Source organism: Arachis hypogaea, chromosome 4, assembly GCF_003086295.3.
Source record: "Arachis hypogaea cultivar Tifrunner chromosome 4, arahy.Tifrunner.gnm2.J5K5, whole genome shotgun sequence".
Classification (NCBI taxonomy): Eukaryota; Viridiplantae; Streptophyta; class Magnoliopsida; order Fabales; family Fabaceae; genus Arachis; species Arachis hypogaea.
The window spans coordinates 103,094,363-103,110,069 of record NC_092039.1 but is presented as its reverse complement, the minus strand read 5'-3'; the positions used below and the strand labels follow the sequence as shown (position 1 = coordinate 103,110,069).

General features: G+C 36.7%; 1 protein-coding gene across 1 annotated transcript; it reads left to right on the top strand.

Moving 5' to 3' along the window:
- Positions 1-490: 490 nt before the first annotated feature.
- Positions 491-4,061, top strand: LOC112797103 (uncharacterized). Its single transcript, XM_025839865.2, has 10 exons — positions 491-694; positions 867-941; positions 1,023-1,076; positions 1,232-1,310; positions 1,398-1,525; positions 1,739-1,822; positions 2,169-2,252; positions 2,508-2,659; positions 2,986-3,136; positions 3,242-4,061. The coding sequence occupies exons 1-10, from the start codon at positions 569-571 to the stop codon at positions 3,563-3,565; spliced, it is 1,257 nt and encodes a 418-aa protein (XP_025695650.2). The 5' UTR covers positions 491-568; the 3' UTR covers positions 3,566-4,061.
- The last annotated feature ends 11,646 nt before the right edge of the window (positions 4,062-15,707 follow it).

The window sequence follows — 15,707 nt, the reverse complement described above, 5'->3', positions numbered from 1 at the left end:
TAAATTACCTATCTAAATTTTAATATTAAAATAACCATTCGTACACCTAGTGAAATGAACATCCGATATATCTATTGTTCACATTATTTAATATTTTCACTGTCGAACTATACTTTTCCTTTAGATTATCGAAAGAATCAGTAAAATTGAAAAATAATATAGGGACTCTAAGATTATCAAAAGAATATATCCACTTCCTAGGTACACCTTGGGGAAGAAGCAATCTGAAATTGAAATTTTCTTCTCTCTTTTTTATTTTTTGCCCTTTTACTGCTTAGGATGCTTCTTACGAATATTTTCTGTTTTCGAGCTGCAAGAGCGAAGAAAGTGAAGGAGTTAGGAGGGTATGATGCTGAGAGTGGCGGTGCGATGGAGCTGCTGGAACCCAATGACATCTCTTCCTCTCCCAACAATTCGATTCCCTCGCCGCCCACGTCTCCTCCGCTTCCCCGCCTCTAACCTCCTCTCTCCTCTGTCCGCCTCCGCGGCACTTGCTCCAAGTGACTCTTTCTCCTCCTCCTCTTCCTCCTCCTTCCATGTTGATCTCCAACCTTATCTCCGTTGCTCCATGCCTCACAAGCGCCTCCGAGTCGCAGTACTTCTCAGCGGCGGTGTCGACAGCAGCGTCGCCCTCCGGCTCCTCCACGCCGCCGGCCATTCCTGCACCGCCTTCTACCTCAAGATTTGGTTCCAAGTACTGCTCCCTTCGAACTCTAATCCCTCGTTAAATTCTCACAATTGAGTGTTCATAACATGATTGACCTAGTGTATGCTTGCATGTAGTTAGTTAACAAAACTGCACCTTAATCGAACCATTCCCAACACACTTGTTTAGATTGGTTCTGACGCGTGGCTTTTATCTGTAGGAAGATTTTGAGAACTTTTGGTCAGAGTGCCCCTGGGAAGAGGATTTGAAGTATGCCAACGCTGTTTGTAATCAGGTTAATTTCTTTCCTTGTTCACTACTCAAAAGAAAGAGCTCATTGTTGCTTATGTATAATGCAAACTGAGTTTTATTACAGGTTGAGGTGCCATTAGAAGTTGTGCATTTGACCGATGAATACTGGAACAATGTGGTATGATGAAATGAACTCCTCTCTTGAACTTGTTTGTCTATTCTTTACTCAGTTTCACCCAAGTTGTCAAACATCAAATTATAGCACATTCGTGTAATTAGACTATTAAAATAATTGAGTAATTCTAATTAAGATGCACACATGCTTCATATCAGGTTTCTTACATCATTGAAGAGTATCGTTGTGGCCGAACTCCTAATCCGGATGTTCTCTGTAACACAAGAATAAAATTTGGTGCGCATTGAATTACATGTGATGAACGAATCCACTGCCATGGTTTATTCTGTGTACTCTTTCGTTAATCAAACTTTAGTTTTTCAGGTGCATTTTTGGATGCAATAAGTGGTATGGGATTTGACTATGTTGCCTCCGGACATTATGCAAATGTTATCCACCCATGTGCAGATCAAATGGAGGAACCTTCTGTTCTAGAGCTGTCACAAGACATGGTACCCATATGAGATGTATATACTATTATCATTAACTGATCTTGTTTGCATTTCAGGTTTAAAGGTGATATACATAGTCAACTTTCTGTGAAGAATTTAGACAGATTAACTTAAATTTTTTTTAGAAGTCCTATTAAGTGTTTGCTTTCTCGTTTATTACTCAGATAAATATTTTTTTAGCAGTTGGTTTCTTATGTGGTTTTAAAATTTTAGGTGAAAGATCAAACGTATTTCCTTTCACACCTCCCACAGTCCCAACTGAAGCAGCTTCTTTTTCCTCTTGGGCGTATTTCCAAGGTTTGTTGTGACTGACTTGTACCAGTTACAATGCTTTATTTTTGTGTGTTATGTTGTCACTTTTATGATGGTCTAGCATGACTAATCGGCTGTATGCATTCAGAAAATACTTGTTATTTTTGTAGTGCCCTGAATTGTAATTTGAGTTTGAAAATTATATGCTGTTTTGCACTAACCACTTATGAAAGGCCTAAGAAGTTATTTTGTCCTGTTTAGTTAACATTTTTTATCATTTTGGGCATGCTAATATTTTTTGTAAATGAAAACATTAAAAACAATTATAGCACTGCATTGTGAAAAATAAAATTTGAAGTCTAACTTTTGTCTCCTGCCACAAATTTTGTAGGACGAAGTCCGCAGACTGGCAACAGAATTTGATCTTCCAAATAAGGATAGAAAGGATTCACAAGGTATATGCTTTTTGGGCAAGGTATGCAAAGTAAACAGCTCCATTACACTATATCTATGTCAAAGTTTTGAGAAATAGATTCTTCTACATATCACCAATGATTCTTTTGAATTTATTTGAATGTGGACGATGTTGATTCTGAAATTTTATTCATGTTAATTTACATTTTGAATAATTTACTTTTATGTTGTCAGTTAGTTCACATTTTAGTATTTTGAAACAAATCTCAAAATAGTTTTCTTATTCAAAATCATGTCCTTACCTTCTGGGTAACAGATAAGGTTCAGTGAATTTGTTGCAAGACATATTGGGGAGAGGGAAGGTATCATACTAGAAGCTGAGACAGGAGATTTCCTTGGCAAACATCGGGGATTCTGGTTTTATACTATTGGCCAGCGCCAGGGTTTACGTCTACCTGGGGGCCCATGGTTTGTTCCCTCTATGTTTCTTTTTGGCATCAACTGTATTATCTATCTAATGAAGTTTAAACCATATAATTATAGATTCCATTTTATCCTGAAGATAGATCCCACATATTGTAGGTGAAGTATGAAAGTCTGAACTATATAGTTCACACTGGGAGGTTTTTAAACTTTTGATAATTTTCTTGAAGGGGATCAAGCTTTTGCTCTTCAACAAGTTTCTCCACCTAGATTCATTTTAAAATGTGCTTTCATTGTATATTTATCCTAGTCTAAAGTATTAATTTTGGCCTCCTTCTAAAGTTTCTTATCCCATTTTTCTTCTCGCACAGGTATGTTGTTGAAAAGGATATTAAAAACAATGTAGTCTTTGTGTCAAGAAATTACTTTTCCTTTGACAAAACTAGGCGCCTATTTCGTGTAAGCTCTTTAAAATGGTTGAGTGGGCTGCCTGCAACCCAGATAAGTAAGCTTCAATGCAAGGTGAGAAGTTCTCGAATTTCAGTTTTTCTTCCCTGTTGGAATATACTGGAAACATTTTCGTTCTGTGTATAGTACTGTAAGTTCTGTTATCTTGAACCATTTCAGGTGAGACACGGTCCGGGATTTTATGATTGTAGTTTCGAAATGGAAGTAGGAAAGGATGGTCAAGAAAGCGTTGCTGTTGTCCGGTTATCTGAAGATGATCAAGGCCTAGCAGCTGGGCAATTTGCGGCCTTCTATGAGGGAAGGAAATGCATAGGTTCCGGTGTGATTTTGGAGTCATGGGATGATCAAAGTTTTCCTGTATGTGCAAAAGCTTTAGAAATTGCAAGAATGGAAGATAAATCAAAGCTAGGAAATCCAGTCAAGATAAAAGTTAAATCAGAAGAGGTATTTGTTTCCACAGAGGTAGCAAGCAAAGCATGTTAAGAGAATAAGAAATTCTTGAGTTGCTGCCACTAAAACAATAAGCAGAGGGCTTTATATATTCCCTTCCAATTGGCAATCAAAATAATCCATAGAAATGGACATAATGTAAGGAAGAGGGATGACTATTTTATGTTGTAATGCAAAGATAGTAGAAAAGTAAGAGCACCCATTGTTTGGTAGTTTGTAGTTTTTTTTTTTTTTGGTGGGGGGTTGGTGGTAGCACCAATGTTCTGTAGTCTGTACATAAGTACATTATTGACAATATATAACTTAAAAATGCTTCACATGTAACAGAGAAATTTAATTATTATATCATGGGGAAAAAGATCAATGAAATATGGGTAGAAAGACATTTATGATGCGGACAATGCAAACTTATTTATCATCAAATGAAATATGTTAGTCTAGGTCTAGCCGACCGATCCCAATGTTTTTTTGCAGCGTTGTGAGCACAAATGTTCATAATCAGTCATTAACTAAATCAGTTGTAATACTAAAAAATGGTGGGAACAATTGGTATAACTATGAGAAGCAAAATAAAAAATGCAAACTGCTTTACAAAAATGATGTTACTAACTACATATTATTACATTAAATGGGAAAATGATAATGTCAACTTTCTTTTTCATAATATTTTACACAAACACTTTGTATTATATATTTGCATAAATTTGTAGAGAAAATAAGTGACATTAAAATTAACTATGTTAGGTATATATCAAAATTAATTATTAAAATCAGATATTAGTATAAAATATATATTAAAATATAAAATATATTAAAAATAAATTAAATAACATATTTATACACAAGTATATAATAACTGATTTTAGTATATAATTATCATTTTTTTATTAAAATATGTATATCTATTTTTCATTAAATTAAATTTTGTTAGTGATTGTTCTCAGATATATATACATTAACAAATAAAAAGAAATTTTACATAAAAAAAGAGAAAGGGGGATAAACCCGCCAAATGTCGAGTAATCTAGCACTTAGCTTCATTGTTATCAAACCCGACTCGAATTAATCGGTTCGATTAAAAATCTGGTCATCTGATCGAACTGAGTCATCTTCGAGATGCCCAAACATTAGACCCGTTAAAATCCGGGTTGGCCAGCTTGAATTTTTTGGGGGGGGGGGGAAATTGACCCGGTCGATTTATATAACCGCACTTTTTTCTTTTGTAACGCAAAAACGGCGTCCTAATCTGATCTCAAGCCCTCAACGTCTCTCTTCTCTCAAGGCTCTTTCTCCTCACTGTCTTATCCAAACTCAAGCTCTCTCACCTCTCTCGTGATTGGTGTTGTCATCGCACTTACTCACGTCTCCGGTCTCAAGCTCTCTCACCGCCGTCTCGCTCTCAATCGCCGCCTTACTTGCGCCCGTCTTCGTCGCCGGCAGAAGAAGACGGAACCAGTATCTGGTCCCTCAGCTAGTAGTGGTCATTGTCTTCCTCTTAATTTGCTTGCTTTGTTACCTTCCGTGGGGTCGTCGTCTTTTGGTTTAAGGTCCTCGCCGTCGCCAATCGCCATGGACCATTGGTGAGTTCCTGCATCATCGCTTTCCTTGTCTTTTTCACATTTCCCTTCTCCCTGTATTTTGAGATGTTGAGTTTCTAACCAAATAATTTGTCTTGTTGATGATCTAAATGACTAAATGTTGCTGTAAATAATGACTGAATTAGGATTTGTTGAATTTGTTGCTGTAAGTTGAATTTGCTGCTAAAAATACTACTGAGCTAATTTTTTGGTTAATGAAAATTATCACAGCTGCATTTGTTGCTGATTATCATCATTTAATCTTGATTTTTTTTTGTTGTCTTGCTGAAATAATCAGTTAGATAAATCTTTTGTTGTTGTAAATCATCTTTAGAGTTAAATTTTTTATTGCTGAAAAAATTATTATAGTTGAATTTGTTGTTAAAAATTACCAATGAGTTAAATTTGTTATTGTAAAAGATTTGATTTTTAGTATTGATTGATTTGATTTATTGACAGTATTGGTTAAGTCCCAAATTTGTTCGATGAAAATATAGATGCCAACTTTAAGATCACTCTTTAGACTTAATTTACTTATTATTTATTATTAATCCTAAACCCCTACTCCTAAATCTCATATACTAAAACTTAAAACAATATGCCATAAACCACGTATCCTAATCTAAATAATTGTAAACCTAAAATACTAAACTCAAAATCCTAATTCATACATTAATAGTAAATTTAAAACCCCAATGCCTAAACTCTAAAACTTAAATACAAAATCCTAATAAAAAAATACTAAACTCTAATTCCTATACACAAACTCTAGTTCCTAATTCAAAAACCATAAATTCTAAACCCCTAATTCTTAAACTCTGAATGCTAAACTCTAATTTATAAGCCTCATACCTTAATTTAAAAAACTCTATATTCTAAATCCTAAACATTGACCATAAACCTTAAATTCTAATGTCAAAATTTTAAATTCTAAATTCTAAATCCTAATTTAAAAACATTAAATCTTAATTCCTAATCCTTAACACTAATTATAATCCTTAAATCTTAAAACCTAATCTAAAAAGGCTAAAGTTTAAACACTAAATCCTAAATCGCTAATTCTTAAATCCTAATCCATAAATCACATATCCTAATTCAAAAATTCTTAACCTAAAATTTAATAATAAACCCAAACCACTAACTTTTAAATATAAACCATAAATTGTAATCCAAAAAACACTAAATCCCGATCTCTATGCACCAATCATATTTTTCAACCATAAATCGTAATTCAAAAATCTTAAATCTTGAACCTATAATTGCTAAACTCTAAATTATAAATCCTAATTCATAAACCACATATCCTAAACTAAAAAACTCCTAAGACGTAACTCTTAAACCCTAAACCATATATCAAATCCTAATGCATAAACACTAAATCATGAACAATAAATCACTGAACTTAAGATCCTAATCCAAAAAATCTCAAATCTTTACACTTAATTCTTATATCCTAAATCCTAAACTATAATACTAAATTCTAATCCAAAAACCTTAAACTCTCAATCTTCCGCGTGTTGCACGATAGTAATCATAATAAATAACTGCAGACAATACCTCAACTAGAGATACTAAGAAAATTTACTTAATTCCTTTTTATTAAATTCTTTTTCAATTGAGAAATAAAAATTTAATGTAGCCTTTTTATTAATATATCATCATGCAAATTCTTTTTAAAATAAAATTAATTTTGGCAAAATCTAAATTGATTAAGACCTTTATTAAGTTCAAATGCGGTTAGTGTTATTAAGTGTTAATATTTATATCGTATAAAATAATCCATATAAGAAGACAAATTATTAAATAGCTTTTTTAACTTCGCTTTTGACCTAATTCCCTTCTTTTCAATAACTTTATCTATAAGTATGTGAACTTTTTCTAAAAAAAATATATACGTATGTAATTTATATCATTATAATTATTTCTAAACACTAACTTTTTCATTATAAATAACAATCTCTATAAATTGACTCTCGTTCTTATTACCTTTTCAGAAAATGTTTACAGTCACAACTCAAATCTTTATACTAAAAAAAATCGCACATCTCTACTGTGAATTAAAAAATTTGATTATTTTACTAAAAAGAACTCTCAACCTATTGATATATATATATATATATATATATATATATATATATATATATATATATAATTTTTTATCCAAAAAATACTAGATCATTTGAAATTTAAGGACAAATTTAAAATTTAATATTACTATAATAAATAATTATAAATATTTTTTTTGTTTCCTAATTTGCTTACACGATTTTCTTGGTTTTTCTACATCAATATTAGGTAACAGCTTTATGCAATGATAATTTAGTTGATAATTTATACAGAAAACTAATTAAATATCTCAACAACATAGTTTGTAATAACTATACATAACATTAGCAATGATTTAGCATATGATATTTTGACATTTGGATAACTTATATTTTTAGATGGTTTCTAAACATTTAATATTATTTAAAAATATTATTTAATGACTGAATACATAATATAGATTTATAATTATTAAATAAGTCAATTACATGAATTATAAATAGCGTAAATTAAAGTAAATAAATAATAAAGTACACATAAATTTATGAATATTACAATTTAAAAATTTTAAATCCTAAATTCTAAATTCTAAACTTTAAGAACATTATAATCCAGAAATTCTGAACCTTAAACCCTAAAACTTAAACTCTAAATCCTAAAACTTAATCTGACAAACTATATCTTTAAATTCCATAACCTAATTTAAATAACCCTAAACCCTAAACTTATACATTAACAGTATTCATGCATCGGTTCGAGTTATAATGGACCGGATTGGCCGACCTCTTGGAAGGTTGGCCCATGACTGACCTCTTCTCAAAGAGGTCGGCCAAATTGCCATAAGAGGCCCAAAGAAGGCCCAAACTAAAGGAACCCAGCCAAAATCTAAAGGTAGCCTAAGCCTAGAAAGATAAAGGCAGTTCCCCTTAAAGATAAGATGACTTCACTCAAAGATAAGATAAGATAAGATAACTATCTTATCTCCAGAAAGGTCACTCCACACTATTATAAATATACTGGAGCACCCAGATATAACTCATACTCCGATTTTACTAAAAACCTGCTTAAAGCACGTGCTAACTTAAGCATCGGAGTCTCTTACAGGTACCACCACTCTCCGGTGACGAAGGATCAGCAGCACTGCCAAGTCCAACAAGTCGGACGCGATAGCTCCGACCACCACCACAGATCTCATCCGAGATCGACCTACAGTTTCAGGTAACCCTCGGAACATTGGCGCCGTTGCCGGAGAACCTGGAAGTCATCATTCCATCATCATGGCGGACAACCTTGACAACGACCATGACTCTGATCTAGAGAACAGGACGCCGCATAAGAACGCGGACAGCACACCAAAAGATGCATCTCAACCAAATAAAGACAAAAATTCACCAAGTACAGAAATCATGGAGGCACTACAAGCTCAACAAGACCGTCTCAAACAACTCGAAAAAGAGGTTGAGCATCAAAGGGAAGCCGGGAAGGACCTTCGAAGGGAAACTAGGCGAGCCGAGAGTTAGAGGACAAGCTCCTAAAACTTGAAGCCGACCTAAAAACCAAAACCCTTCAAACCGGACACGATGACAGCCCCCATAAGGATCAAGATCCCTTCACCAAAGAGATCATAAAAGCTAAGGTTCCAAAGGATTTTAAAGCTCCCGACATGACCCCATATGACGGTACCTCCGATCCAAGCCATCATCTCAGCAACTTCAGAAGCAGGATGTATCTCATCGATGCCTCGGACGCCATTCATTGCAAAGCCTTCCCAACTACTCTAACAAATATGGCAATTAAGTGGTTCGACAGTTTGCCTCCTAGATCCACAAGCTTTGATGACTTAGCCAAGAAATTCCTCGCCAGATTCTCTATCCAGAGAGACAAAGTCAAACACGCCCCGAGCTTATTAGGGATCAAGCAAGGAGATCGAGAGAGCCTTCGCAACTACATGGAAAGATTCAACAAAGAATGTCTGAAAATACAAAGCCTACCCACAGAAGCAGTCATCATGGGCCTCATCAATGGCCTTCGAGAAGGACCTTTCAGCCACTCCATATCAAAGAAGCACCCAACATTTTTAAATAAAGTGCAAGAACGGGCAGAGAAGTATATCAACATGGAAGAAAAATCTCGGCTAGGAGACACCTCAAAACCTGGATTCTCCTACTCCTCCCGGGATAAAGATAAAGAGTCCAAGAAAAAAGAAGATCAACATGGAGAGAAGCCTAAAAAATACTACAATTACACGCCTCTTCGGGTGTCTCTCGTGGAGGTTTACCGAGAAGTATGCCATACTGAGAAGATTCCACCACCTCGTCCAATCAAAAGAAAAAAAGGAGGAAAAAATCAGGCAGAATATTGTGAATACCACCGAATCTATGGACATCCTACCAATGAGTGCATCGACTTGAAGAATGTCATAGAAAAATTGGTAAGAGAACGGAGATTAGATCGGTACTTAGCCAACAAGACGGATGAACACAGAAAAAGAAGAAGGCACGAAGAGGTCGGACGAGCTGACCGACCACATCACACCCCGGAGAGGCACGTTCACATGATAAATGGAGGGTACGCAGGAGGAGGAAACTCCAAATCATCTCGCAAAAGGCACCTTAAAGAAATATATCATGTCGAAGAAGGAGGAGAAGGACCACCCGACCTCCTTACTATTACTTTCACCCAAGAAGACGCGGCAGGCATCGTCTCGGGACATGATGATCCCATGGTCATTACTATCATATTGGCCAATGCTAATCTCCACCGCACATTGGTGGACCAAGGAAGCTCCGCAGATATCTTGTTTAAATCCGCCTTCGACAAACTCAGCCTACAAGAAAAAGAGCTCAGAGCATATTCGAACAGCTTGTTTGGACTAGGAGACACTCCGATCCAATCCCTTGGATATATCTCACTACACACAACCTTCGGAAGGGGAACCCGGTCAAGAACACTCAACATAGACTACATTGTAGTCGACGTGAGCTCAGCCTACAATGTCTTGATAGGTCGGACAACACTGAATCAGCTTACCGCAGTAGTTTCAACTCCACATCTATGCATGAAATTCCCAACTCCAGAAGGGATAGCAACGATAAAAGGAGACCAGAAAATTACACGACGCTGCTACAACGAAAGTCTGAATCTTGGAGGCAAAGGAGAAAAAAATCAACACTATTGAACTCAGGGGAGTTCGAGGCCAGGAAGAACTTCACCCACAACCTGAGGGCGAGATAAAAAAGTCCAGATCGGAGATGCCCTAGACAAAACAACAAATATTGGGGCAACCCTAAGGAAAGATGTAAAGGAGCCCCTGATACAGTTCTTAAGGGATAATGTTGACCTCTTCGCATGGAAGGCTGTAGACATGCCGGGCATAGACCCCAAACTAATGTGCCATAAACTGGCAGTATACCCAGGATCTCGGCCAGTACAGCAGAAGCGCAGAAAGCTCAGACCGGAAAGATCCCAAGCTGTGGAAGAACAAGTACAAGCTCTACTAGAGGCAGGATTCCTAAGAGAAGTCAAGTAACCACTATGGCTGGCAAACGTTGTCTTGGTAAAAAGGTCAAATGGGAAATAGCGGATGTGCACTGATTACACCGACCTCAATAAAGCCTGCCCAAAGGATCCCTATCCACTCCCAAGCATAGACACTCTAGTGGATGCCTCCTCTGGATACAGATACCTCTCTTTCATAGATGCTTATTCGGAATATAATCAAATCCCAATGCATCCACCTGATCAAGAAAAGACCTCATTCCTAACCCCGAAAGCAAACTACTGTTGCGTGGTCATGCCCTTCAGACTCAAAAACACAGGAGCTACTTACCAAAGATTAATGAACAAGGTCTTCGCAGACCATATTGGGAAACTCATGGAGGTATATGTGGACGACATGTTGGTAAAAACACAAAACGAGGAGTCATTACTGTCTGACCTTGCCCAAGTGTTTGATACCATAAGAAAGGATGGCATGCGACTCAACCCTGCTAAATGCACTTTTGCAGTAGAAGCCGACAAATTCCTGGGTTTCATGTTAACACAATGAGAAATTGAGGCGAATCCGGATAAATGTCGGGCCGTACTCGACATGAAAAGTCCAACCTGTGTCAAAGAGGTACAACAACTCAACGAAAGACTGGTAGCCCTATCCAGATTCTTAGCTGGGTCAGTCATAAGATCTCTTCCTTTTCATGCCCGTTAAGGAAGGGAAAGAGGTTTGAATGGACGACGGAGTGCGAGCAAGCTTTCCAAGATTTCAAAAGGTTCCTGGGACAACCGCCCATTCTTACCCGGCCACGGGAAGGAGAAGCACTCATATTATACCTCGCAGTTGGAAATCGGGCAATAGCTTCGGCACTAGTTAGAGAAGAGGAAGGCGGGCAACAACCCATCTACTTCATCAGCAAAACCCTACAAGGAGCCGAACTGAACTATCAAAAGATAGAAAAATTCGCCTATGCCCTTATACTTACCTCTCGTAGGCTTCGCCCATATTTCCAAGCTCACACCATTAGAGTTCGGACCAACCAGCCTATAAAAGGCATTCTATAGAAAATAGACTTAGCTGGAAGAATTTTACAGTGGGCAATCGAGTTATCTGAGTTCGATCTTCAATACGAAGCTCGGACAACCATCAAGTCGCAGTATTTGGCCGATTTCATTGCTGAGTACACTGACACCCTGGGAACACCTACAAAATAGAATCTCTACGTAGATGGCTCTTCAAACAAAACTGGGAGTGGCGCAGGTGTGATAATAGAAAGCGATCAGGAAACTCAAATCGAACTCTCCTTAAAATTCAAATTCCATGCTTCGAACAATCAGGCTGAATACGAGGCATTACTAGCCGGTTTGAGGCTGGCTAAGAAGGTTGGAGTTCAAAAGCTTATCATCTTTAGTGATTCACAAGTAGTCACTTCACAAATAACGGGGAGCTACCAAGCTAAAGGATCCTACCATGAAAAAGTACCTGGACAAAACCAAGGAACAGCTCGGATAACTCGGGTAATATGAGGTCCGCCATATACCTCGGGAACAGAAAGCTCGAGCTGATGCACTCTCAAAATTAGTCAGTACCAAACCGGGGGAAATAATAGAAGCCTCGTTCAGGAAATACTGCATAGCCCATCAATTTCGGAGGAAGAAAAAGTCCTAGCCATATCAGGCCAATTCACATCCGTAAAACACCCCCAGGCTAATAGACAAGCAGAAGCTGCCAACAAAGTTATATTAGCCGGGTTAAAGCGAAGACTACAGGACGCAAAGGGAGCTTGGGCTGAAGAGCTCCCATAAGTCCTATGGGCATATCGAACAACTCCACACTCCACAACGAGGGAATCACCTTTTCGATTGGCTTATGGAATTGAGGCAATGATTCCAGTAGAAATCGAAGAAGGATCCCCCAGAATGATCCACTACAACGAAGAGGTCAACTCCCAAAACCAAAGAGAAGAGCTCGACCTACTTCCAGAAATTCGAGAGAGAACTCGGATCAGGGAGGAAGCGTTAAAACGTCGAATGGCCTCAAGATACAATCAGAAAGTAGTTCGGCAAAGTTTCACCAACAACGATCTCATCCTAATCCGAAATGACATCGGAACAGGTCGACCAGGAGAAGGAAAGCTAGCAGCTAATTGGAAAGAACCCTACCAAGTTACAGAGGTACTAGGAAAAGGATACTACAGGGTGTCCGAACTCGAGGGGCGAGAGCTACCAAGGTTATGGCACGCTTGCAACCTAAGAAGGTATTATAGTTAGGGGGTAATAAAAGATCTTAGGACAAGGTGCACTCTTTTTCCTAGAAAGGTTTTTTAACGAGGTACCAAGCCAAGATCTGCAAAATTACCCAACTTATAAGGGTAAACACCCACATGTATATATTTTTGCCTGTATGTCTATTTTTTCTATTTGAATAAAACTTTCTAGATTCTCTACCAAGACGCATTAAATCTGAAAGCAAAAATTCATCGTCCGATTACAAAGCTACAGGTCGGCAAGGTGAAAACAAATTCACCGCCCGACCATGATGAAAATCGAATTCATCGTCCGAATTTCTACAAAGATCGGCAAGATGAAAAAACAATAAAAACAGATTAATGCAAGAAGTTATAAAAAGTAATCCATAGAAAAAGGCCTAACGAGGTCTGAGAAAAAATGGATTACTAAAAATAACTTAGAACGAACTGACATGAAAAAATCGTACCGATCGACATGAAAGCTACAAAAAGTTATAAAAAGTAATCCATAGAAAGACGCCTGACGAGGTCTGAGAAAAAATGGATTACGAAAAATAACTTAGAACGGACCGACATGAAGAAGTCGGACCAGACTAATCAAAGCGACAAAGTTATAAAAAGTAATCCATAGAAAGAGGCCTGGCCAGCCCTGATTAAAAATGGATTACAAAAAATAACTCGAGAAGGATCAACAAGAGAAGTCAGACCAACGAAGGGCGTGCGCTAAAAGGGACACAACTTTGCTCAAAAAGCCACGACTCCACGACAAGACTATCAAAATTGTTCAGACTGACTAAAAGGTGTTCTACGAGAACACTAAAAAGTCGTCGAACAAGTTAGCCCCAAGGACCACCTCGACCAAGCAGAAAGTGGACAAAACCAGAAATGATCAAAAGAGGTCGGATAACAAAGTATCAACACCCTACAAAGATCCACAAAAGGGACAAAGACAACTCGCAAACGGCCAGAGGAAGGTCAGGAATGCTTTACTGAAAGGTACGAAGTCTTAAAAAAGACACTACTTAAAAGGCAAAATCACAAATCAAAACGGCGCTAAAAAGTCATCCAAACAAACTATAAAAAGGTTCCCCATCGGAACACTACCTAAAAAAGTTGTTGGATTATGACTAAAAAGCCCGAGCAGTGAAGACAAACAAGTCGGAAGAAGGCTGAAAAGTCCTCTCAACAAACTAAAAAGGGCAATACCAGACTCGCACAAGGAGAAACTACTCAAAGTCAGGATGCTTGAGCACGACTTCCCCAAAGAGATCGAAGCTCTGAAAGCACGATCTCACGAAAAGGTCTGAACTCAAGCAGGGGCACTGTTCATGCATCGGTTCGAGTATGGACCGGGTTGGCCGACCTCTTAGAAGGTTGGCCCATGACCGACCTCTTAGAAGGTTGGCCCATGACCGACCTCTTCTCAAAGAGGTCGGCCAAATTACCATAAGAGGCCTAAAGAAGGCCCAAACTAAAGGAACCCAGCCCAAATCTAAAGGCAGCCAAAGCCTAGAAAGATAAAGGCGGTTCCCCTTAAAGATAAGATGACTTCACTCAAAGATAAGATAAGATAACTATCTTATCCCAGAAAAGTCATTCCACACTATTATAAATACACTAGAGCACCCAGGTATAACTCATACTCTGATTCTACTAAAAACCTGCCTAAAGCACGTGCTAACTTAAGCATCGGAGTCACTTGCAGGTACCACCACCCTCCGATGACGAAGGATCAGCAGCACTGCCAAATCCAACAAGCCGGACGCGACAGCTCCGACCACCACCACAGATCTCATCCGAGATCGACCTACAGTTTCAGGTAACCCTCAAAATAAATAGTAAATACAAAATCCTAATCCAAAATTACTAAACTCTAAATCCTAATTCCTAAACACTAACCCTTATTTCTAATCCAAAAAACATAAATTTTAAATTCTAAATTTTAATAATAAATTTTAAATTTCAAACTATGTACTGATTTAGGGTAATAATTATAAGTCTTAATTTATTTTCTTTATTATACACCAAAAAAAATTATTATAAGTGTTAATTTATTTTTTTAATTTAAAATTTTGCTCATTTTTAATGTTACTTATATGTATATGGAAAACAAACATAATTTATCAATTTATTTTATCTATTTTTCACTAATTGTGATCTTGTTTTAATATCATGTGTTTATAATTTTTTAAAAGTTATATTTAAATTAATTAATAAAAAATATTTTTTAGGATAAAGTAAAAATAAAATAAATAATAATATAATTCTAGATTTAATAAAAAAATAGCAAAAATTAACAACGTAAAAATGGCACAAGTATCAGATTAAACCCAAAATTCTAATTATTTGTTCTATTTTTTTTTATCTGATTATTTGTTCTTGGTTCTGTTATGATCTTTTATTCTGATTTTTTGTTATAATTATTAGTTCTTAGTTCTAATTTTTTATTTTGGATTTTGGTTCTGTTTTGATTTTTGTTCTGAACCCATTCCTTATTCTGATTTTTGGTTATGAGGATTTTTTTTTTTTGTTCTGATTCTAAAAATGTTCTTGGCATCTGACAATAATGTTCAACACAAAGGTTCAGAACATTATTATTAGCATGTTAGACTACCTATATTATACTCTAAGTATGGCCTTTTTTCCGATCCTGCAATAATGCGAAATACCTGTGATAAATTACCCTTTTATCAGGGCATTAAACTTATAATGCTAAACTTCCAATAACTACACAAAAGCTTGGAACAAGTTCAGACCAAAAGATGCAGAATGCTGAAATAATACTTATTTACTTTCGAGTTACGTGACAAAACA